Source organism: Lepidochelys olivacea (assembly GCF_965140295.1).
Source record: "Lepidochelys olivacea isolate rLepOli2 genome assembly, chromosome: 14".
Classification (NCBI taxonomy): Eukaryota; Metazoa; Chordata; order Testudines; family Cheloniidae; genus Lepidochelys; species Lepidochelys olivacea.
In genome coordinates this window covers 9,392,225-9,417,948 of record NC_140424.1, presented here as the reverse complement: position 1 = coordinate 9,417,948, position 25,724 = coordinate 9,392,225, and the positions used below count along the sequence as shown (strand labels likewise).

Below are 25,724 nucleotides of genomic sequence, written 5' to 3'. Positions count from 1 at the left end.
TGGGACTGGGGAAGACCCGGCCAGTGGCTCCTACCCTGCGCCAGGCTCAGCTGCTAGTCCCAGCTGGGTTGTGGAGGATGTTGCTCTAAAGCACTATCAAGGTTTTGGTGATTGTAACACAAGATTGAGTTTGGAGTTCACCATTACTGTTTGAAGTAGTTTCAGTGGATTTATGAAGTCTGCTGATTTTACCTTTTATCTGTGTATGTTGCATAACGGTTTTTAATGCCTAAGTAATTGCCTGCACTCAGATTGAAGAGCTGTTAGAATTCTATTAGTTGCAACTGTATTTTGGAAATCTGAGTTTCTCTTGCATTGGTTGCCTCTTGTATTGTAGCCAATCCCTATCCACCAGAAGCAAAAAGTGTCCTTTTTCACTTGTTGGCAAATACATTGCTCATAAGATACTGATGAGGGACACTTCAGGTTCAAGATTGCCTCCCTGTCTTGTCTATGGAATATCTGATGATGATAAATATAATTAACTAACCTATGAATATTCAATACATCTTTACCAGAGTATAGCTTGTGTCCTGGCATCCAAATCAATACTCAGCTCACTTACACTGTAAGCAAAGGTCACCTTTAGTTTAGGTTAGTGGTTAGGACTAACAATTAGCTAATAATTATTTCCATAAGTTCTCCTCTTTCAAAAATATAAATTAACTGTATCATATGTTATGTATGATATTTTGTCTAAAATGCATAGCAGTGCATTTAACTCCATCACATATCAAAAATATCTGAAAAGTAGTTAAATTAATCTTAAATGTCATCCTTACTGCAAAATCAACAAAATTCAAGTGCATATCAAGTGACCAGAGGAAGTAGAGAGTATGAACTTCAACAGAGATTGTTCCCTGTGTTTTCTGATAGCACAGTATTCCAAATTACAAACGTATTTCATATTTAGTACCTCTTTACTTTCTACTTATTTTTCTAAGTTACAAATGGTTAGCTATTTTCTTTTGTTTTTATTTACCATAAAGTTCAAAATTCAGCTTGGTAAACATCTTTTTCAGTTTCAGCAAATTCAAATTATGAAAGAAAACATGTTTGCCACTTCAAAGATGCTTTCTATTTCATTAATATCATTCTTCATTGTCTGAGTTGCCAGTTTTCGCAACTACACTTCCTTTTAAATTTTCCATAAAAACACAATCATTTATATTAATCATTTGAGGCAAGTATTTTTTAATCAGTGTTTGGGCAGAGTATCCAGAATAGGCAAATATTTAAGACTCAGTCCTCCAGTTGGGATTTCAGATATATTCCCTGTTAGTCTCCTTTCTTTTTTCTTTCTGTGCATGTTTTCTTTTTTTTCTTCTAAGCCTCTTTCCATTTTCTGAATGGAGTAATGATGGATCATTTCGCGGTTTACCAAATGCCATCAAGAAGCAAAACAAATAGGTCTTTGGTTTACTTGTTACGTTTATAACTTTAGACTGTTGAAATTCTTCCACTATGGTAAACCATGTTTCCTATCTAAAGGCAAAAGGTAAGGCTCTTCCAAGTCAATAAGCAACTATTACAGTATCACCTGCTGAGACATCTAAAAATATAGGCAGTACTGTTTTCCTGCAAGGCATGATTCTTGTATCGAATACTGATAAAATAGTTTGGATAAACTGAAGTAGCACTTAACTATTTAGCAAGCAGTTTTGTAAGTTTGTTTCTTTCTGACATGGAGTATGCATTTGCAACTTTGAGCTCTTGATAGGAATTGGAATGTGGCTAGTAAAATAATAGTGCCCTGAAAAGCAAAATATAACGTCTTGCTAGGAAGTGAGCTCATGGGATTGTATTTTGACATTACAGAATACTAAGGGCTTGTCTACATGGGGCATTAATGTGGTTTGGCTACTACTTGTAAAGTGTAGTAAGTCAGAGCGGAGTGTGGGACTTCACTATGCAGCCAGCTAGTTTGCTGTAGATTCATTTTCTGGCTTGCTGTGCAGTAACATCCCATGTTGACAACCTTTAGTTGGTGTTTCTGTATACCTTCAGAAGTGACATAGAAACTTGTGCTGCCATTAAACATTTTCTAGTATATGACTTGAAATTGTACTTCCTAGTCACTTCTGTGTTGCTCCTCCATGCTGTTCAACATGAGTGATAGCGAACTTAATTAAATATTTTTCTGTAGAAATCTTAGCAGCCGAGCTTGCATGGCTGACTTGAGAATAATCATGTTTGAGATGAAATGTTTATACAGATTATCTAATGCATATGCTTTGGCATTGTCCTTACTTACATTGTCAATATCTGGACAGAAGTGAAAAAGCACAGTATCATGCTTGAATTGTCTGTTGCAGTGGAGACAAAGGTGTGTTGTGAAGTTTTTTGAGAACTTCATTCATTAAACCAACTGTCTTTGAAAGATGGCTTCTGAAAATGGCAATGGTGGTGAGTGGGACAAATTCTTTAGTCTTAGGAGTCCTGATCTGATATCCTGGTATATTGGTTTGTTGACTGGAAGTCTCATATTAGAACATGGATAATTTGGGTATTTTTTGATGACATTTGGTCAATAGGTTTTTCATTTACACGAAGATTCTCATCATTGCATTCATTTTGTATTTAACATTTATTTTCTCGTATCACATGTGGTATTCTCTCTAGGATTTTTTTGTCATACTTTGTCACTAGGTGTCCCATTTTCATCAGTTTTTGTTTTAGCTGAGATGCAGGCTGTGTTGTCAAATACACTTCTATCGGGGGGGTTGCATTAGTTTCATGCAAATGAACTACTTTGAGAGATTTTGTATGTGTAAGTTCCATTGAAATATATTTGACATTTTAAAAACAAGTGAATATATTTCAGCATACAGTGAATAAAATGTTACTTTGTGTGTACAGGCGCTTGCAGCTTCTGGATGGGGAATATGAAGTAGCCATGCAGGAAATGGAAGAGTGCCCAATTAGCAAGAAAAGAGCAACATGGGAAACTATACTCGATGGGAAGGTATGGACCATTGTCCCATTAGTCTACACAATACTTAACAGTTAAGCTGCTGAGATCACTGCTGATCACACTGACCTATGTTGTTCTATTGTTCACTTGTATTCCTCTGTCTATCATCTATTGTCTCTTGTACTTAAATTGTCAGCTTCTTGGGGAAGGAATCCTTTCTGTTTGTACAGCTCCAAGCACAGTGGGGTCCTGGTCTGTGACTAAGGCTCTTAAGCATTGCCACAATACAAATATTCAATAATACTCTAACTACAGTAAAATTAAGGTCACTACACAAACTAAACTTGTGTAGAAATTCTCCATTTCTTTGAATGCTTGCTCGTTTCGATTCCAAGTAAGTGTGTGCATGCTGCGTTCACAGTCGTTGGAAGGTTTTTCCCCTAGCAGTACCTGTGAGGTCAGCCTGGGTGCCCCCTTGAGCCATGCCTTTATGGCGCCACATATAAGTCCTTGCCAACCCACCGCCTCCTCATTTCCTTCCTTCTGCCAGCGATGGTTGTTGGAGCTAAGGGTCTTTCTTGCTTCGGCAGGCATTTCCCCTAGTGATTTTTGTATCTTCAATCTGTAAATAGTTAGTTAGTTTTAGTTGTAGTTAGTTTGTATTTAGGGGTTCCACCCCAGTTCGTTCCCCGCTTGGGGTATGCCTTGATCCCAAGGATATAAACCGTATGGGACCTGCTCAAAACTTGGGGCTACGTGCCGAGGAGGTGGTCGAGTCAGTGTACGCCCTGGTGGACATCCTAGCTCCCAAGGGGCCCTTTTGGGTAGCATTACCCCTCATAAAAACTATCCAGACCACCACTAAGACCTTGTGGTAGACTCCTGTCTCTATACCCCCTACAGCTAAGGGGGTAGAAAGGTAATATTTAGTACCTTCAAAAGGGTACAAATACCTGTTTACTCATCCACAGCCAGGGTTGCTAGTGGTAGCTGCTGCGAATGAAAGAGAAAGACAGGAAGCAGGGCTCAACCCCAAAATCCATGGACTCAGAAAAGCTGGACATCTTCAGCAGGACGGTGTACTCCACAGGGGGCTCCATCTTCAAATTACTAACCAGCAAACAGTCTTGAGCTGATACAACTTCAATTCATGGAATGCCATGATGAAGTTTAAGGAGCTGATCCCTGCAGACTCTAGACCAGAATTTGCAGCTGTGGTGGAGGAGGGCAAGGCAGCGGCACAGGCCTCCCTGGACGTGGTGAACATGGCCACATTGACCATATCCTCCGCCATCACAATGAGAAGTTCAAGGCTTCAAGTCTTGGGCCTCCCCCCAGAGGTCCAGCAGACAATACGAGACCTGCCCTTTTAATGGGTTGGGGTTATTTTCAGAGCAGGCGGACTCGAAACTCCGTAGCCTAAAGGATTCAAGGGTAACATTGAAGTCCCTGGGCCTGCACACTCCTGCTACCCAGAGAAAGCATTTTAAGCCTCAGTCTCCTCCGTGTTTCTACCCTCCCTAGCCTAGGTAGGACTTCTCCAGGAAGCGGGGCATGAATAACAGATGCAAGCCTCCCCATTTGCTGCCCCAATCAGGGCCAGGGCTCAGTGAGGCAGTCCTCTGGCTCCAAGCATGCCTTTTGAGGGTGTGCTGAGGGGAGGGGGCACCATTCTAGTCACTGGATCTTCCCCCTGTTGTCTGAACCATCTGTCCCCACTTGTATCGTGTGTGGGCCCAGATAACCTCAGACTGCTGCGTTCTCCACATGGTAGACATGGGATATTCTCTCCAGTTCTGCTCTTCCCTTCCTGGTTCCAACTTCTTATGCAGGAGGTGCAAATGCTCCTAGCTGCAGGAGCAGTAGAGGAGGTCCCTCAGGAGCTATGAGGCAAGGGTTTTTACTCCCAATATTTCTTAATCCCCAAAGCCAAAGGGGATCTCAGACACATTCTCGATCTGCGAGGCCTCAACAGATTCAGGAAGAAACTGAAGTTCCGCATGGTCTTTTTGGCCACCATCATTCCATCCCTGGATTCAGGGGACTGGTGTGCCACCCTCGACTTGAAGGATGTATACTTCTACATATCGATAGTTCCGTCCCACAAACTCTTTCTCAGGTTCATAGTGAATCATAGCCATTACCAGTTTACAGTCCTTCCCTTTGGCTTGTCAGCAGCCCCTGGGGTGTTCTTCAAGTGCATGACAGTCGTGGCCGCCTTCCTACAGAGACAGCAGGTGCAGGGGTTCCCATATGTTGAAAACTGGCTTGTCGAGGGCCGCCCCAGGGCTCCGGTAGATGCACATGTACATCTAATACAATTGAGCTTCGACAGTCTGGAGCTATTGCTAAATGTGCCCATGTTCATCCTATCCCCAGCCCAGAGGATAGAGCTTATAGGAGTTGTGCTAGACTCCACCCAAGCCAGGCCGTTTCTGCCAGAGTCGTGCTTCCAGACCATGTGCTCCACTATAGAGGACTTCCATCGTTTCCCCAGCACACCGACGACAGAGCTGCTTGAAGCTGCTCGGTCACATGGCTGCTTGCACATCCGTAGTCCAGCATGGCTCAGAGCCCTTCAGGCCTGGCTGGCTTCAGTATTCCTTCCAAACAGAGACAGTTTGGACAAGGTAATCTTGCTTCCTTCTCAGGTTGTTGAATCTCAGCTGTGGTGGCTCAACCCTCAGACAGTTTGTGCAGGAGTGCCCTTCTCTAGACCGCAACCAGCGATGTCGCTAGTCACAGATGTTTTAGTATTGGGGTGGAATGCGCATCTAGGTGAACTCAGGATGCAAGGCCTCTGGTCCCAAACCGAACTCTTGCTCCGTATCAATGTCAGAGAGCTGAGGGCGGTTCACTTAGCCTGTCAAACCTTCCAATCCCACCTGGAGGGCAGGTGTGTATTAATCAGGATGGACAGTTCAACAGCGATGTTTCATAGAAACAGACAGGGTGGAGCACGCTCCTCTCCCCTAAGCTAAGAAGCCCTCAAGCTGTGGGACTTCTGCCTTCTGCATAGCTCACTCAATACACCTAAAGGCGTCTTACCTTCTGGGATCCCAGAGCAAGCTGGCGGGGACCAGCTAAGCAGATCCTTCCATGGCCGTGAGTGGTCGAGCTGCTTGGACATTGTGAACGGCATTTTCCAATTGTGGGGAGTTCCCCAGGTGGACCTGTTTGTGACGAAAATGAACAGGAAGTGTCAACAGTTTTGCTCCATCCTGAATCACAGCCCGGGCTTGACTGCGGACGCGTTTCTCCTCCTCTAGAAGGACCATTTGTTCTATGCTTTCCCACTTATTCACAAGGTCTTGCTCAAGATCAGAAGGGACAGGGTGTCAGTCATTCTGATAGCACCTGCCTACCCCCGCCAATGCTGGTACACATCACTCCGGGAACTGTCAGTAGCTGCTCCGATCACCCTGCTGTTGGTGCTGGATCTCATCACCCAAGACCACAGTCGCCTCCAGCACCCCAACCTCGAGTCTATCCGACTCATAGCATGGAAGCTTCATGGCTAAACGCCATAAGTTGGTGTGCTCTGAACCTGTCAGGGAGGTCCTCCTCAGCAGCCAAAAGCCGTACACTAGAGCCACTTACTTAGCTAAGTGGAAGAGATTTTTCCATTTGGGTGATGCAAAGGGGAACGTCTCTGACTCAAGTATCAATACCCTCCATCTTAAACTATCTGTTGCACTTGAAGCAGTGAGGTCTGGAAGTGTCATCCTTAGAGGTTCACCTAGCACACCTTGCCGTTCCACTCAGGGGTGGACCGTCAATCAGTCTTCGCTAGCCCGATGGTAGGCCGTTTTGTCACGGGTCTGGAGAGGTTATACCCTCCAGTCAGTCATCTAGTACTAGCATGGGATCTTAACCTGGTGCTCTCCAATTTAACGGGATCTCCCTTTGAGCCCTTAGCAACATGCTCACTCTTCTACCTCTCATGGAGAGTAGCATTCCTGGTGTCAAGGCTTTGATCTCAGACACCCTCCTGGGTGAAGTTATTGCCATCTGAACCTCCATATGCGGTCTTCTACAAAGACAAGGTCCAGTTGCAGCCTCATTCAGCCTTTCTGCCAAAGGTGGTATCTCAGTTTCACATAAGTCAGGACATTTTCCTTCTGGTGTTTTACCCTAAGCAACACGTCAGCAGCGGGGAACAAAGACTCCATTCCCTAGATGTGAAGCGGGCTTTGGCCTCCTATGTTGAAAGGACAAAACTGTTCCGGAAGTCTAACCAGCTCTTCGTTGCCAAAGCAGACAGGATGAAGGGCCTCCCTGTATCATCCCAAAGAATTTTGTCATGGATTACATCCTGCATTTGGGCGTGTTACAACCTGGCAAAAGTGCCAGCTCTGACACTAACAGTGCATTCTACATGGGTGCAGGCCTCCTCGGCCACTTTCCTGGCACAAGTCCCTGTACAGGAGATTTAAAGGGCAGTGACTTGGTCCTCAATCCACGCATTCACTTTGCATTATGCCAGCATGCCAGGAATGATGCAGCTTTCGGCAGACCGGTGCTTCAATTAGCGAATCTGTGAGCTCCAATCCCTCATCCGATGGTCTGCTTGGGAGTCACCTACTTGGAATCGACATGAGCAAGCTCTCGAATAAGAAAAAAATGGTTACCTACCTTCTTGTAACTGCTCTTCAAGATGTGTTGCCCATATCCGTTCCAAGACGCACCCGCTTGCCCCTCTGTCGGAGCCTCCAGCAAGAAGGAACTGAGGAGGCGGCGGGTCAGCAGGGGCCTATATGCAGCGCCATGAAGATGTGACTCCAGGCCTGACCCAACAGGTACCGCTAGGAGAAAAACATTACAACAACTGTGCATGCGGCATGCATATGCCTACTTGGAATCGACATGAGCAACTCATCTCAAAGAACAGTTATGAGAAGGTAGGTAACTGTTTTTATGGCATGTGGTGTTTCATCTCAGTGCCACATTAATTTGAAAAATCGATTATATATTACATTTGACTCGGGCAGACCTAGAAGAATATGGTCCAAAAGGAAAATAGTAAACAATACATTAAAAAAAAAAGGACAAAGAGAACTTCTAGAAAAACAAGCTGGAGCATAAAAACACAATCATAAGAAGATTGGTGATCATGGACTTTTGGGCCCTCGCTTATATTGATGAGCAGTTATTCACACAAGTAAGCCCATTGAGGTCAAGAACTTTTCATGTGAGTAACTGCTAACCAGTGTACAAGGAGACAGGGAAGGAGAGTTACAATTTGTCCCTTAGTGTTAGCATTTTTAAATTTAAACTTTTTTAAATGCCTATCTTGAGAGTACGAGTCTAAATTTAGAAAACGATTACAATTATGATCAAAAGCCACTTGTACATTTTGATTTGTTGGGGAAAAAAGTGTCACTTCACCCCATAAAAGCTTTTTCATTCGAAGTAATTTCAGTGTTTTCTCAAGTAAAAACATGGTGGCTCTTTTGTTTTCCCCCACAGAGGTTACCTCCATTTGAAACATTTTCTCAGGGACCTACACTTCAGTTTACCCTTCGTTGGACAGGAGATACAAATGATAAATCTACAGCTCCTATAGCCAAACCTCTTGCAACACGAAATTCAGAAAGTCTCCCTCAAGAAAACAAGCCTACTTCTGTTAAACCTGCTCAGACTATAGGTAAGTGAACACCCAAGTTCTCATGTTTTGGGAACACTGACTTTTTTTTTCCTCTTTAACAATCTCTTTGAGCTCTTCTACACTGAAATGCCCACTTCAAAAATTCCTCATTGCTGCATTACTAAATTGAAAAACAAACAAACCTGTGAGGTCCCTTGTTACACCAGTGAAGCTATAAAAGATTATGTAAAACCACTGCAGCTGAAACAAATGGTGAATGTACTGGTTTTCCTAATTTATTTTTTGTAGGAGTATTATATTTTCATTGCTTTTACTGAAGATTTTTTTAAATGGAATTTTAAAGTAAACAGAACATGGAATAATTTCCCATAAGTTTATTTTAAGACTAGCAGGTGAGATCAGTTTAAATATTCATAAGCAGATAGATAAAAGCTTATCTTAAATACTGATATGATGTAAGTCTTCAGAAAGGTAATGGTAGGATCTAAGGATACTTTTTCTAGGATTTTCTGCTTTCCTAGATTGCCTTCATCTTTCTAATTTAATTTATTAATTGAAATTTCATCCAACTCATGCATTATGGTGAAAATGATCCTATTAGGCCAAAATTTGGCATTCATATGACAATTGTGTAACATTAACCAGTTGTTTCTAACATAGTGGAAAAACACTGTCTGAAATAGTTGGCGTTTTAAGTCAGAATACATTTTGATAAAAGTTTGAGACAGATGTTTGTCAGTTGGCATTCATCAGAATATAGAGATTTTGTAATCTCTAGAGCTAATTTTTATATTGTCTGGGAATGGTATTGAACTGGTAATGATCTCCTTGATGTGTAATTGATGTAGTGTATTGTAAACCTAAAATATATGTACTATTCAAGTAAGATGAGTTTCTTGTCAGGGTGTTCAACTTTTTGCCCTTTTTGCTCTTGAGATTTTGCATTTGACTAGCTGATGGAAATTACTTACTCTTAGAATATCAGACTTGTAGTTTCCATCTACATGAAAGAGGAGTTCTGAAAATTGTATTAATTCAGCCTTCACAGGAGCTGAATAGCTCCAATTTCTACCCATTATGCTCCGCGGTAAAACTGTGTACTGGTGTCCTGTTGGTAAATTAGAACAAAGCTGACTTAGTCATTTGTAATTGTCTGAGGTAAATTGGTATTCATAGAATATATGTGAAGCTTTAATACTCAGATTTTTGTGTTTTTGTTGTTGAACTGCTTCTTTTGACCATCTTTCTCCTCAGCAACCTGTTAGTGGAAGAGTTAGTAATTCTAAGGATCAGAGCTCTAGATACTCAAAATCTTTCAAACTTTGTTCTGTCTTTCCATTTTGGTTAAATAAATTTTCTCTTGACACTTCCTTTTTTCCCCCCTTCAGCAACCTGTTAGCGTTTACTGTAAGGTCTTCCTGTAACGGATTGGGAGTCTAGATTCAAACTGTAACAATGTCAGTGTTTAAAATGTTTTCTTCATCACTGCATCAAATGTCATTAAAGTCAAGCAATATTGGATAGAGTGCTCTTTTCAAATTCATTTAATGTTCGTTCAGAATGCTTCAGTTAGGAAAATGACTTGTTGAAATGTTCACTGTTTCATTCCCATTTTAATTTATAATAGAATTGAAGACTTTAATGGATTACTGTAATTAAAAATTTTTTAAATGATAGTATTAATTTTCTATTTTTGCATTTAATTAATCTTGAATCTTTTGTACTCAATGCAGTATTAGTGGAACAGTTGGGTTTTTATATACAGATGTTGGTGCTATTGTGCAAATAGACATTTAAGTCACTTTTGTGTTAGTATAATCTGGCCCACTACGTCTTCAGAGGCCTGTTTTATCATAACCTATTGATATTCGCTGTATACCTAAATTAAACATTTTTTCAGTCATCTGGCATAGTAAAATTGGTTTAATTTATATGAACTAGTATTTTGATGAGCACTATTGAAATGCCTATACATAAAAATAAAATGGCAAAATATACACAAGCCTAAAGAGATGTCTTCAGTACCTATTTAAAAGCTGTCACCTAAATTTGTAAGTGGGTCATTTTTGAAAGTGTATTTTTGTTGCATGTAAAATTATACCTAGACTGGATTTGCATTGAGAATTATAGTGGCTATATTAGAAACCCCTTGTAAAAGGGAGTAATACAGGCACCTGTCATAGCTATAGTGTTGGACGTAAGGTATGAAAATGACATTGCTCTCTTTTCAAAAAAGACATTTCTCAGTTAAAGATAGTAAAACTTAAAAATAGAAAAATGTACCTTTTACTCTTGTAGTAAGCCTCGCTTTTAAGCATCATTGTTGAAATCTTGCAAATCTATTCAGATTTTCAAGATATGAGTAAATTGGTAGATTACTTACAAGAAACGTACTTTACACTAGTGTTAAGCATTCTTTGAAAACTGAGGTCTGGTCTACACCTAAAACATAGCTATGTCACCTGGGTGTGAAAAATTCATACCACTGAGAGACATAGTTAAGATGACCCAAGTCCTGATGTACTACCGCCTGTCGGGAAGTGAGGTGGGGGGGTACTTTACTACAGCAATAGAAAAACCACTTCTGTTACTGCAATAAGTGTCTACAGTGGTGCTGCAGTGCTTGTAAGGTAGACACATCCTGAGTTACTGAGACACTAATTAAATTTAAAACATTTTAAAGTGTGTGTGGTGGAAACACACAAACATCCTTAGTGTGAAAGGTGTAGCAGTTGTAAGTGATTTATCGTGTCTGTGAAATATATACTGGATTAGATATGTCAAACGTACAGATTACTAACCAGTTCCAGCTCCTGGAGCTTAATTTGTATTACCAAGCAACTTGATTCTTATTTGATCACTTGTTTCCTGCAATGCTGACAACTGAAGAAATTTCAATACTTAAAGTACATACTCAGCAAGTAGAATGCAATCCGATAATAGTACAATGTCTGGAGGAATGTTTAAAAAAATCCTGAACAGGCTCTCTATCTTTATTGGTACATCCCTGATTTTGTCATCTAAAGGACTGTAGTGCTGTTAGTGTGTCTGTTATGTTCAGCTGGATCAGGAAGCCATTTTCTTGCTTTTCCAGAGCCTAGCTCAAAAGCTACAGAATAAAATCTAATTGTAAATTCAGTCCCTGGAGACAGGCAGTTTTTGATAGTAGATAGGGAGAGCCTTTAAAACTGACTGGGTGTTGGTCTCCTGCCTTAGTCTTAATGGTTTGCAGTTTCAGGATTTCATTGAATCCAGTGCTTGGATTCCTGGGTGACAGCAGTGGCTAGCCCAGATATTGTAAGCTGTTCCTTGATTCAGATCTAAACACAGTTGTTCATGCCTTTTCAACCTCCATGTTGGAAAATTGTCATATATTTTGGTTAAGGTGAGACTTAAAGGCCACTCAACTTTAAGTTATACAAAATTCAGTAATCTGCATTTTAGGTTGCTTGGACTGGCACAGCCACAACATCTAGTTTCTACACTAGCACCTGATTCACTTCAGGGTGTTTATTTATAAAATCTTAACTGGCTTGGAAACTTCCAGTGTCACTCATAGGTTTTAGCTGGAATGCAGTTGTTCTGTCCTCCAGGATTTAATTCCTAGAGGTTGAAGGAGGCAGTTATTCTCTTTAGAGAGTCCTCTCTGTTCTGGAGTTTCTTCTTCTAGTTTGCTAAAGTCTGATGCCTTTAGGATGGTAGTGCAAGATGCATTAATTGAATCTGTCTTGTTTGCTGATTTTGGTCCATTGGAATAGTAGCTGTTTGTGGCTGGAGGTAATAACGGGAGAAGGTCTGTTTTGTGGCCATTTGTTTCCAATAGGTGCACGTTATTATAATTTGCCCAACTATTGCGTTATATAGTAATAAACTACATGGGTCACAAGTGGCCCCTGCCTCTATACAGCTTCTTCCAGGGGATAGGAATTCATTTAACTACTTCAGGTCGTCTGTGTAGTAATGCAGACACCAATCAGCAACAGCATCTGTGCCCAGCTCTCCAGAAGTCCATACCCATCCTTCACAGGATGAACCTTAACTTCCTCAGCCATACTTAGAATGGCAGCTGCACCTTCCAGGAATCTGAGATGCTGTCCAGAATAAAGTACTGAAATGATGCTGTCCTCAGTAAGGCCTTCCTGGTGCCAGATCCATTTGATTAATCCTCCACCCAAACTAGGGATTAGAGATGGGATAGGAGCTACTTCATGACTTTGGAAATAGGGACTGCTAATTTAGCCCAGATAAACTTAGGTAAGTCCCAGTAGAGGAAGTCCTCAGGAGGAAGTCGAATTCCTCCTCTACTGGCAAAGTTCCACTTCTTATTGCTTCTCCATGCCAGGTCTCCTGGTGGTCCACTGTTTCTCCGGACTTGGCTAACGGTGGAATTGTTGAGCAGAGTAGCAGTTGACTGCAGAAATGAACAGAGAGATAAGGAGCAGGTTGTTGGCCAGAAAAGCCGCATTACTAATTTGTCTTCCATCAGAGCAGCTTATCAAGCAGGCTGGCTCACCAAAGAGCATATTCTCCCAGATGAGAAATCCCACCAGGGAAGGTGGTCCAAAGCAATCTGCAAGCAATAAACAACCTTGAAGGTGTAGTTATCAAAAACAAAACTATCAAGATTCTGCAATAGATTCATATCCCAGGACTTTGGACCATTGACAAGTTGTTGTTTTTATAGTGGAGGAAGTTTCTAATATCTACATCTTATTTCCTGAGTGCTGAGAAGTGAAGATGCACAGAAAATGCCTGGTTATGACATCTGCAGGTTGGGATGGTCTGTTGTGGAACCCAGGCATCAAAGGACAGGATCCGATACAGCTTTCCGGAAGATAAATATGCTCTGAATGTTGTCAGCTGTGCTCCTGGCAGACTTCCTAAGGCAGACTTGTTAAAGAATCTCTCTCTAAGACAGTAAAACCTTTCAGAAGATTGGGTTTGACCCTCTGCTAAATCCTGAAAACCAGAAGAAAGCCCATAGCTTACTACCCAGGAGTATATGGTACAAAGAACAAGGGGTGTAGGTCCTCTTCTTGCTTTTATGTTGGTATGCAAATTTTCACCTGTTCATAAAATCTTCAGTGCGGCGTGTCTGCATTTTGTAAACAGCTTGAAAATTGAGATTCTATATTTAGTGGCTAGAGACTAATTTTGACCCATTTTGTTGACCATTCAGAGGCAAGTAGGTTTCATAATTGGTCTCACTTCTTAGTGGGTAGACTTTAAGGATCAAGTTGTGTACTTAAGTCTCTCTTGTCTCTGACCTCCATTTGAGTCTACATATTGCATTTAATTTTTCTGGCTTACTATTAGTAACTTGCCTTGTGGGCACGATGTTACTATGCTGAATGAAAGGAATGACCATAGTAGGCTAAAAGGGAGGCTGTTGGTAGAGACTGTCTGCCAAGCACCTATTTGATGTTTGAATCGCACTGTCAACTAAGGAATTGTTATATGCTTATGTGACACCAAAACTTGGCCCTAATATTAACCAAAAAAGTTTGATTTCAGGCAAAAATTATAAATTAAATACTTGTTGTTTACATTATAGCTGCATTTGATACTGTGTGTTCTCTTGTCTGACTTAAGAAATCTTTGAAATTGAATTTAGGCAATGTGTTCTGAGTGAAGTCATCTGAAGCTATATTTTTCAGTTTCCCACCCAGGTCTGTTTTGACTATTACTAAAGAAATATCTTACTTTAAACAGAGAAGCCCTGACCAGAAAAGAGAACATGGTTCTAAACTTGAAATGTTCAGGTAATCTGAAGGGTTCCCCCAATCTGGAGAGCCACTTGGTGTTTAAATGATAGTTGTAACTATAGATATGAGAAGGAAGCTGAGCGCCAAGACTCGTTGTTTGGTGAGCTACCCAACTCAGAGTACACCAAAGTAGCTCATTCCCTCCAGAATGAGGGAACCCTTCATAGAGCTGCTATATTCAGGTGAGAAACAATGTCCTTTTCCCATCACACTAAACAGACGTGTGCGTCTTTATACATATGTTCTTTTTGTAGCTGTGAAAGAATCCTTGCCAACAGACCTACAAACAAGAAAAGAGAGAGATGTTTTAAATGAACCTCGACAAAAGTTACGAATATTTTACCAGGTATTGAAAGTTTTAATACCATTAAGAATGGAGGAGTACATAGTGTTACAGAATTTAAATGTTCAGGCCTGATCTTTATGCATTTTTTTCCCCATCTGTGTGAAAGAGGAGGAATTTTTAGCTATATCTGCAGCACTGTCCCAGTTGGTGCTTCAGCAGAATAGTACTTCCCCCTAGATCATTCCCATAGGGAATATGTGTGCATGCTGGGTTTTGAGGGTGGGGGACTAATAAATGAAAGATTTCAGATAATGCTAATACCAACCTTTTTTTTGTTTGCATCAGTTCCTGTATAACAACAATACAAGACAGCAGACTGAAGCCAGAGATGACTTGCACTGCCCATGGTGCACGTTGAACTGCCGCAAACTTTATAGTTTACTCAAACATCTTAAGCTTTGTCACAGCAGATTTATTTTTAATTATGTTGTAAGTAATCTTACTTGACAGTTATCAGTATGAAACAGTCGGTCATAGATACTGTATAGTGCAGTGACATCATTGCCATTCTGTTGTAAGTCGTATAGTAAGGGTCAGCTCCCTGTTATGTGAAGCCAAAATTGGGCCCCAAGAGATTCTCCCCCTGCTCCCCAAAATTGACTTAATCTTTGACAGTACGTTAGAATCACTTCAGTTTAGAATATTTTTCTTCTCACTGTAGTTGTCTTTTGATACTGTGTATTCGTTTGTATGATGTAGTCAGTAATTTAGATTTAAAATCGAGAATTTCCAGAGACTTTAGGAAGCAGTTAACAATTCCAAGTCCTGTTAATTTTACTTCCTTTAGTAAGGGACTGTATGCGAAAGATTACTTAAGCGTTTCCTTTCCAATGCATTGTTTTAGTGGTTTTCAAATCATTAGATTTATTTCTGATTTCCTTCATTTTAAACGTTTAAGATTCCTGTTTCCTCTTTTTGTCTATATCATGTCCATACTGTAGCTTCAGCACTTGGAAATCTGGTTAGAATATAGGGCAAGGACTGCCAGGATTCATAAAAACTTTTGTGGCACTCTGAATCACTTCTGTATTTGTGAGCTTCTGAATATTAATTTTTAAACTTGTTACTTTTATTGAGTTTTTCAAATCAAACTGATGGTTTTGTATTAAAATTCTTGGATGAAAACGATGAGAATGAAGCATCCAGGATGAAGAGGCCTTTATTTGCATCTAAAGGAAAAATTATTACTTAAGTTGTCTGGCTATCTCTGGGGAAGGAAGAGGAAACTAGAATCACATGAGACTGGATACTATGGATGCAATGATTTTTTGTAAGGCATTTTGAATTTGAACAGTCACTGTTCTAAAACTCCTTGAGGGATTGAGAAATGGGGGATAAATCCTGTTACAATAGTGACTTTCCTTTACTATGCTAAATATATTTACCATTATTTGTTACAGTATCATCCAAAAGGTGCTAGGATAGATGTTTCTATCAATGAGTGTTATGATGGCTCCTATGCAGGAAATCCTCAGGATATTCATCGTCAGCCTGGATTTGCCTTCAGTCGCAATGGACCAGTCAAAAGAACTCCTATCACACACATCCTTGTATGCAGGTAGGTGAATACAAAGTGAAGTGGTGGTCTAGATATATTGCATGGACCAAACTCTGCCTTTACATACCCGTTGGTTTCTGTAAAGTTGCACATGGTATGGGGGTAGAATTTGTTCCTCTGTTTGTTTGAAAACCAGGAAAGATATTCGAAGTGAATGAGTAGTTGTATTTTGTAAAGTGGTATTGAGGGATGATAATATCACCAGTGACTCCATATAAAATTTGTTCACTTTTTAAGTAAAAAGGTAGCCATACCCAGCTCATCCTGTGATCTGAAAGATAAGGTTTGTTCTTTGTCTTGTGCTTCACCAGTAATGATGATTTTGAATTTGGAGCATAGTTAACACACATCTGTGTGAGACAAAAAAATCCAGCTGAGTTTTCTATATGTACTGGTTCTAAAATGCTAACAGGAGTAAAAAGTAGTAAAAGGGTATTACTGAAGCAAGCAGATATGACAAACCTTGCTCTTCGTGTACGTTCAGTCAAGTAAGAATGTTATTTTTCGTATTCTATTTAATCTGACTGTAACTGCGCTCTTAAATTATATTTTGCAGATACTTGCACAATAACTTATTCTCTGAGGTCTAATGTGGTTTTTATGCTTAATCCTTTGTATTAGATTTGCAAACTACAATATATACAAGTCAATAAAATGACAAGTATTAGTAATTAGTACCACTGGTGACTAGCGTTTGCATAGCTGAAGTCTGATAGAACTGAAAACTAACATGCTTAGTTAATTTTTTTATTTCATTAGGCCAAAGCGTACAAAAGCAAGTATGTCAGAATTTCTTGAATCTGAAGATGGAGAAGTGGAACAGCAAAGAACATACAGCAGTGGACACAATCGGTTATATTTCCATAGTGATACCTGTTTACCTCTCCGTCCACAAGAAATGGAAGTAGACAGTGAAGATGAAAAAGATCCTGAATGGCTGAGAGAGAAAACTATTACAGTAAATTATTCTTTATGTACAAAGATATATTTAGATGAATTTTCCTTGCCTATGTTTTATTAAAATTATCCAGAAAACAATTTGTCAATTTTGCTAAGCAGAGTTAGTTTTCCATCAGTCAGAAATCCAAATAGTGGTGTGTGTATATATACACATACCTGCTCTTATTAGACTAGTCAGATGGCACCTAGCCTTTGGGATTAAAGCCCTGAGTTAGAGTTCCACCACTAACATTAAATGTTTATCCATTTGAACTGCAGGCACTAAAGTGATCATGAAGTCTGTCCTCACTTGCTAATCCAGTGCAGTTCACATAATCTTACAGGCTCCCTTCATTTTCATATGTTGCTGCTATTTAGTGCAGGAATACCAGTTGATAACAGGAGACATATGGAAATGTGGATGTAGTAATAAAGGACTTGTACATTACGTTTTTGCATTGTGTTCTACACCATGATCTACCCTGACTGAAGAGTGTTTTGATGAATTTACAGGAGCAATTGTTTCTGTGAAATATAGGTGATTGAAAACCAGGAAAGGAAGTTCAAAGTGAACAAGTACTGTATTGGTTAACCTTGAGATTTTAATGTTTGTTTGATATTTTCACTGCAGCAAATTGAAGAATTTTCTGATGTTAACGAAGGAGAGAAAGAAGTGATGAAATTGTGGAATCTACATGTTATGAAGCACGGGTATGATAGTTTCTTAATTTTTACTAGAATAGACTTATTTTATACCATTCTTTGCTGCATCAAAATTGACTTAAAATACACAATTAAGTTGTATGTGTTTAACCTTTTAAATGTAGTGGATCCTCCTTTCCTTTTTACTCACTATACTCAATCTTGAACAGTACCCTGTCAGAGGATATTTAAATCCTGCATTTTGATTGCAGTTTCTGGAAGCTGGGGCATTTGGGATGCTATTTCTAATTATGCCTTTTGATCCTCGAGGGATCATGAAGTACTTTAAAACTGCATGAAATGCCTCACTTAGCACTAAATTACAACCAGCTCTGGGGAGAAATGGAGCAACTATTTAATAGTGCACAAACATCATTTAGAAAGGATGTAAACATACCATTGTATTCAATGGAAATTGGAAGAGGGAATTTAGGTAGGCAGATTTGTATTGCTTGAATTGTAATTTGCCAAAATGTCTATGCTAACTCTCCCTTCTCTTGCAAAAAGTCCAGTAGAATCTTCAGTAGTCAGAGCTGCCCAGGGTCTTGGATGAGACATAACCTTAAGAAACACTACGTTTGCTAAATAGTGTAGCATGTGTAAAGGAATTTTTCTCTACACTTAATGTGTTTATTTTCTAGCCTTAATTTTTCAAAGCCAAGTTGAAAGGAAAACCAAACATCTGATCTGGTGTAAACATAAATCCAGCAAGTCAAATACCTTCTATAGCTAAGGCCACAGCTGTATTGCATCAGTTATGACCCCAGAATCATGAAGTACACCTGTGGTTTGATGCAACCTAAATATAAGTCCCATAAATAACTTCTTTTAGAACTGTACATACTTATACTAAGGATGACATCATATTCTGAAACTAATTGATCCAACAAGTCTATACCATGATTTAATTGATTTGTTTGTAATTCACTAAACAGATATAAAGCAATTAAAATCCAGAGTTATCTTAGTTATTCAAAGGGAGATCAGTTTAAAAGAGGAATGTTCTACAGTGTGTTTGCATTTTCTTACTATTTTAGATTAATCACTGGAAATTTTGAAAGCTTTGATATCTAGAAGCTACCAGGCTCTGATAGTGACATTTACTATTAGTGATGTGAACTACATGTTGTATTGCTTTTGATTTCCAAAATGTTTTACTTCCATACTGACAATTTTTTAATTTGACAGGTTTATTGCTGACAATCAAATGAATCATGCCTGTATGCTGTTTGTTGAAAATTATGGACAGAAAATAATTAAGAAGAACTTATGTAGAAATTTTATGCTTCATCTGGTCAGCATGCATGACTTTAACCTCATTAGCATAATGTCAATAGACAAAGCTGTTACTAAGCTTCGAGAAATGCAGCAGAAGTTAGAAAAAGGAGAATCAACTACCCCAACAAATGAGGAGTTTTCTGAAGAACAAAGTGGGACAACAAATGGATATAGTGAAACTAACACGAGAGAGAGAGTTTCAGAAACAGATAGTGTCTCAGGGGTCACAAAACAGAGTAAAAAACAAAAGCTCTGAAGGAAAAGGCAAATGCCATTCAATGGACAAACATTGAAGTGACATTCCTAGGGTGCATGAGTTCTATAAAGAATTAAACAAAAAATTACACAGGTTCCAAACAGGCACTGTTGGATGGAAATAAATGATTTCAACAAGGATATTGTTACAACAGGTTCCTATTCAGTTAATTATGCAAGTACTACATGTATATCAGTTTTGGTGATGTAATGACAATATTCTAAGAGTTTGAGCATGAAGAGCAATACAAAAATCTTTTTGTAATTTTAGTAATTAGTATCTTATCAACTCTACTGAATTTACATAATTTAAATATATGTAAAACAGTTTTTTATATTAAGGTTTTTGCATCTGTACCTGGCTGTTTTTCCTACCATGAAGTTGTGAAACATTGGGATACAATTTGAAAGGGGATTGGGATACAATTTGCTTTTTTTATTTAGAAATACTCCAGTTAGCTTTTTTGTGAAAATATGCATCATTATTTAAAGTTTAACCTTGATCCTTGTTTTTTTTTTGGAATCATTTATCAATTTATGATCATCATAAACCACAAATTGGTAATTTTTTTACACTAAAATTGTAAAAGTTTGCAAATTTAACATAGCACTTCTTTGTCTTGTGCCTGTTTGGAAAGATCTTGGCTTTTCACATTACAGACACAGTGAAGTACCATCTTGAGGTTACTGGCAGTTTGTTTTTTTGTGGGTAATTCTGATGTATTGATCGCCCAGTGTACCATTTTAAACTTGAACATTTAGCTACTTTCTATTTTTATTACACATTTACACAGCTACACAAGAACTATCTGGTGTCTAACTCTTTTTTAAAGGGTTGCATCATAGTGTGCCATGCTAAGGCCCAGAGTCTACAGTCAGTATGCAGTCATTACTCTGATAAATACTCCAGTTGGAGTTATGCATACTGTTTTGCCTGAACATAGACTGCAGGATCAGGCCATAGATTTAGTTTGGGCTTTTGAGATACCACTCTTCAGGAAAAATGCACTGTAAAATTGGACCAGAAAATGTGTTGCACTTCTTATGCAAGTATTCTGTGATGTATTGTATTCAATACAGATACTAAGATGCTGAGTAAAATATATTTGAGCAGTTTTGCACTGCTGTTAACACATTTTATGCATATGTTTACAGATTTTTTCCAATGGAAAGTGGTTTCACTACTGGTACAGTATCAGCACCGAAGGGTTTATTCAAGCAAGCACTGTGGTTGTGACATCACCTCAATTTTTTATTATCCTTAAGATATTGCATTTTTCATATTCTTTATTTATAAAGGAACAATGCTGCTGTAAATACAGGTATTTTTAATTTTTTATTTCATTCCATCACCATAAGATGCATTTCCCTATTTTGTTTAAGGGATATATAAGCTTTCTAATGGTGTCTTCAGAAATTTATAAAATGTAAATACTGATTTTGATGGTCCTTAAGATGTGTTTAACTGTGAGACTATTTAACTAATGGTGTGGATGTGATTTGTCATCCAGTATTAAGTTCTTAGTCACTGATTTTGTGTAAAAATAGGAAAGAGGGAAACTGAAGCTTTCATTACAAACTCTGATTTGTCAATTCTGAGTTATAGCAAACTCTAATTATGCCTCTGGGTAGTAAGTACATCAAGCATTTCTCTCTGGCTTTAATTTGCTAAAGCTGTGCACATATGTAAAAAAAAAAAATAGATTATTTTAGGGGAGATGTAGTTCTAGAATTATTGCTTATGTCATTTCTTAAGCAGTTATGCTCTTAATGCTTAAAAGAAGGCTAGCATTGTTTGCACAAAAAGTTGGTGATCCCCAAAAAGTAATGAAATTACTTCTGTCCAGTAAACTTTGTATGTCATGTCAATTTATAATAAAAGCTGAAAAAATCCCTTTGTTTTCTATTTATAATAAAGATGCCTTTTCTATATGTACCCTTAATGAGAAATTTTGAAGAAATCATGTAAGCTGGTTAAAAAGCATTTGAATGGTACAGTAGATGTAAAGAAAGAAGCAAGTTCAGTTGTTTAAATGAATCTTTGTTTTTACATTAAATGTTTATTTGAAATCAGATTTTGTACATAAAGTTCAGTAATATAAAATCTGCCGCCCTTGTTGTCCAGTCATTTTGTGTGCGTGCAAAAAGGCCACAAATAATACCTTTTCTGAACAATGTAACTTTCTCTTCCATTTTCAGTTTTGACCAAATTTGGATTCTCTACAGTCTCCATCTGTCAGGTTGTTACAATTCTCCTGTCTATATTAAAGTTTTATACTCTGACCCATCGTTGTGCTATCTGAGTGCTGTCCCCATAAAATCAGTAATGAAATCCCTAATGGACTTCAGGGAGTCTCTGGTTCTGCTCTTTTGAAGGTTTAAAAAAATCCGCTCTAGATTTTTTTGTTTCAGTTACAGGTTTTTATTCCATTTTTTGAGGGTGGGTGTTTGGGGTAGATGGTGTATATGTTATGAGCTAAGTTCCCTCTAACTGTGTGGCCGCCCAGTAGGCTATCAAGTGCCGTGCACTTCAGGGATCCCTCCCCCCATTGCTGTGCTGCTCCTGCCCTCTGCCTTGGAGCTGCTCCTGGGAACCTCTAGCTTGCTGTGCAGGGAGGGGAGCACTGATGTCAGGGTGTCCCCCTGCCCCCATCCCTGTACCCCATCTCCACAGAGTGGGGTTGGGGGAGACGCAACAGGGCTCAGGACAGAGGGAGCTTGTTGGTAGTTGCTGCTGTGTCTGGACATGCTGATCTACTTAAAAGGGCAATGTCTCTGTCTGTCTCTCTCTGACACTTGTGGTGGTGTTCTTGATACTTCTTTCGAAGTGTTTTAGTTTTTGACTGGTCTATGCATTTCATAATTTTTATTTCTCTTACACTTACATTTAATTCTTTTGAGTAGTGAGTTATAAAATGCCTAAACTCTCCTGGCTGGAGCAATTATCCCAATGGTAACTTTTAAAAAAATATTTATTCTATCTAGGGTTTTGGTTTCTACTGATGGTGCACATCACCTCAATATGGGTATAACAAAATTAATTCTGCACATGGGTGGAAAAAATTAGCGGGAACACTGGTTGTGAGGTAAGGTAATGGCAATGATTTGAGGCAAAATGACTTTTGAGTCAGACATGATCTTTCAGTCAAATCTGAAGAATACCACTGGCATGTATTCATCTGTGTATTGGTACTTTCCACATTCCAGTTAACACATTTCATGCTGACTTCCAGGTCCTTAGTTATGACTTAGTTTTTCCTTTGTCTGCAAATAGTGTTTACTTGGTATGAACTCTGTGATCCAGAAGTGCTTTAGTTGGACCTGAACTAAAACAATCAAAATTTGGACTGTGAATGTATCTAACTCCCCCAGGAAAAGTGTACATAAGAGACTTGTCTAGCTTCTGAAAACTGATTAGGCTGCCCTTTTTACTAGCCAAAAAGCTGGAGTTGAACTATGCTTATTAAAATGGATATAAGGTTCATCAGTCTAGTGGCTGTTGAACAGTGGACAATGAAGAAAAATAACCTGTTCTTCCCATTCAGAATAATTCAGATGAAACATAGGTTAATACTTTTTTTGGGTCTGGCTTAGGTTCAAGCAGCTACTTTAAGATAGCTAGAGCCTAAAACCATAATTTGATTGCAATTTGTCAGATATGCGCATTTATTCTTTTAAGAAAGCCAAGGAGGTGGTGCCTTTCAGTTAGTCGTTAAACTGTCTGCCTTTGCTCGTGTATTATAGATCTCATGATCCTTGTTTTAAGATGAGGGGTTGGTACTTTGCTGCCATCTGTGGGGTAGGAGATGGGTACTGTCAGTAGTAGTCCTTGATGCTGACAGATTAAGTCCCTCAGAATTAAAGGTGCTATGACAATCCAAAGATGTGAAATGAATGTAATGGTGTCTGTCTGGAAGTTTTCTGCCAGTCTGTATATTGAGAAGATTTTAGAAGCTCTCTCCTTGAGGTTGAGCATGAAGCACTACTACCATCTATGTACTTTGGTCTAAATTCAGACTAAATTTCTCCTGGGAGTTATTGGTCAGTGCTCCAAGTCTTGTTTGATGTCTGAAATAGTGATGTCGGTGCCAAAAGCGCACAGGCTGGGGCAAGGGAGGTTATCTAAAGATAGATTCTGTTTGGTTAAGGCAGGGCATTTGTGAAAAGTTGGGATTGTTACTTGAAGTAAACCTGCCATTATCTTGTACATTAATGGAATAAACTGCATACTTAAGTCAGTGGATGGATAGGTGCATTACTACTAATGCAACCAAGATCTCAGGATGTATGTTTGAAAAGGCTGTCTGAAGGATTCTTTTATGTACTTAAACTAACAAACCTATATTTACAGGTTATAGAGCCTTCTACTTTTCCAGGAGCACACTGCAAGTTTGAAAGGCTCCAACTGTACAGTGATGGTATGTGAGGTATCCTTATCATAGTACAGGACCCTCAACCTTACAGGTTTGGGGTGGCAAGCATTTATTGTTTGGAGTCTCTAATAGAGCCTGAGTGACTAGTATTGGGGAATTTTCTTGGCACTGGTGGAACAAGGAGAGAAATTGTCAATTTCAATCTGGATTGAAAATCTGTGTCCTTGGAGACGGCTGTGAGGATGTAATTTGTTTGGTCCTGATGACTGAGTGCTTTGTTTAAGGAGTTTGGCTCTTTCAAATGGAGGTTGAATGTAGGTGCCTTGGATGTGGTGTGAGGCCAGGACCTGAAAACCTGGAAATATTATAGGGCACATTACCAAAAAGCAAGGACTCTTTTGACAGAAAAGGTTTGTCTCCCCTTCCCTTCCTAAGATGGTGGACAAATGGCTGAGTTAAGGAAAGGACAGCGTGAGGCAGCCCTGAGGCTCATGAAGACAACCAAATCTGAGGGAAGCATTTAGAATATTTTCCAAATTAATGCTGGTAGGATGAAGTGGTGTATTCCATTCTTTAATCTTCAGTGAATCCTGTTTTGTTTAGCAACTAGTGGTTATATTTGTCAGATCAGCAAGGATATTTGGGGTCATCATTGCAGGAAAAAAAAGAACTAGATACATTCATGGAGGATAGGTCCATCAGTGGCTATTAGCCAGGATGAGCAGGGATGGTGTCCCTAGCCTCTGTTTGTCAGAAGATGGGAATGGGCGACAGGATGGATCAATTGATGATTACCTGTTCTGTTCATTCCCTCTGGAGCACCTGGCATTGGCCACTGTCAGAAGAGAGGCTGCTGGGCTAGAGGGAACTTGGGTCTGACCCAGTATGGCCGTTCTTATGTTTAAATGCTTCCTGAATGGGGTTGGATTCTTCTACAGAAGATGTGGTGACCTTCTCTAAAAGAATTACAAAAAGGGAGATAAGTGGAACATATTGCAAGGGCAAAAATCTCTCCAAACACTGAAGAAGAAAACTGTTACTTTCCAGAAAAAGGCAGTGAAGTAAGGATGCGTGTTAATCAACATGCCAGCAAAGGAAGGTGGACTTTGACACAAAGGAATTCAGCAAAGCTGCGGCTTGACCAGTTAGAATTGGCAAATAATAGTAATGGCCAGATGGAGTCAATATGAAAGGAGTTTTCAGAAGAGATGGGGAGATGCTGCTGGGAAGGGGTGTTTCACCAGTTGAGATTTTGTGGGAAGGAAGAGTCATGGCCAATAGTAGGTGAGCAAAAGGCCGGGGTGTAGTGAGGCAATGCCTGAAGTAGGCTGCATCAAGTCCATAGAGAACTTAAATATGCTGTTTAGAAATGGATCTTGAAACTAAGAGGGAGCCAGTGGAGTTGTGTGAGGATGTGTTTATTTTATGAAAGGAGGCATCAGCATAGGCTAAACTGAGTAAGAAGCCACAGAAAGGAGTTGCAGTGAGAGGAAATTAAGGCATAGGTATGTTAGCAATGTACATGAACAACGATTATGCGGGTTGTGGCAAGGTTTGCAGACCTATATAATGAGCAAGGCAAGTTTCAAGTATCTTTGGTCTTGTGGCAACTGAACTAGCTGTGGCTTAAAGGGAGAAATTACGCTTGTCTTGTTCTTCCCAACAGTAGCACTTCTGAGGTTAGAGAGAAGAATCACCAACAGTGTTAATGTACACTTCAGTACCAGGTCCTGTGAAAATAACTAGAAAAGAACTAAGATGTGTTTGTTTAACTCATACAGAAAGGATAATAGTAAAGCTGCACTTGATCTGAGTAGACATGTTTATGGATAGACCCGGTTATGCTGGTCATCTGATCTACGGACTTACTAGTATAGGGCTCTTCTATACTTAGTTTAAACAGATGCTGAGGTGTATTCCGGAGTGCGGGGTGAGGAGAGCAATATAAGCAGTGCTAACAATTAAGACATGCACAGAGTTCAGGGA

The 25,724-nt window shown here is 39.4% G+C and overlaps 1 protein-coding gene across 1 annotated transcript in view; it reads left to right on the top strand.

Moving 5' to 3' along the window:
- The window catches only part of SUZ12 (SUZ12 polycomb repressive complex 2 subunit), a 50,315-nt gene extending 28,681 nt beyond the window's left edge, over positions 1–21,634 (top strand). Inside the window, exons 9-16 of the mRNA XM_084647569.1 lie at positions 2,860–2,965; positions 8,384–8,561; positions 14,542–14,633; positions 14,919–15,062; positions 16,034–16,191; positions 16,951–17,149; positions 17,762–17,841; positions 19,021–21,634. Coding sequence (XP_084503695.1) covers positions 2,860–2,965; positions 8,384–8,561; positions 14,542–14,633; positions 14,919–15,062; positions 16,034–16,191; positions 16,951–17,149; positions 17,762–17,841; positions 19,021–19,366 — 1,303 coding nt within the window. The 3' untranslated portion in view covers positions 19,367–21,634. The remainder of the gene's footprint in view (positions 1–2,859; positions 2,966–8,383; positions 8,562–14,541; positions 14,634–14,918; positions 15,063–16,033; positions 16,192–16,950; positions 17,150–17,761; positions 17,842–19,020) is intronic.
- Positions 21,635–25,724: the final 4,090 nt, after the last annotated feature.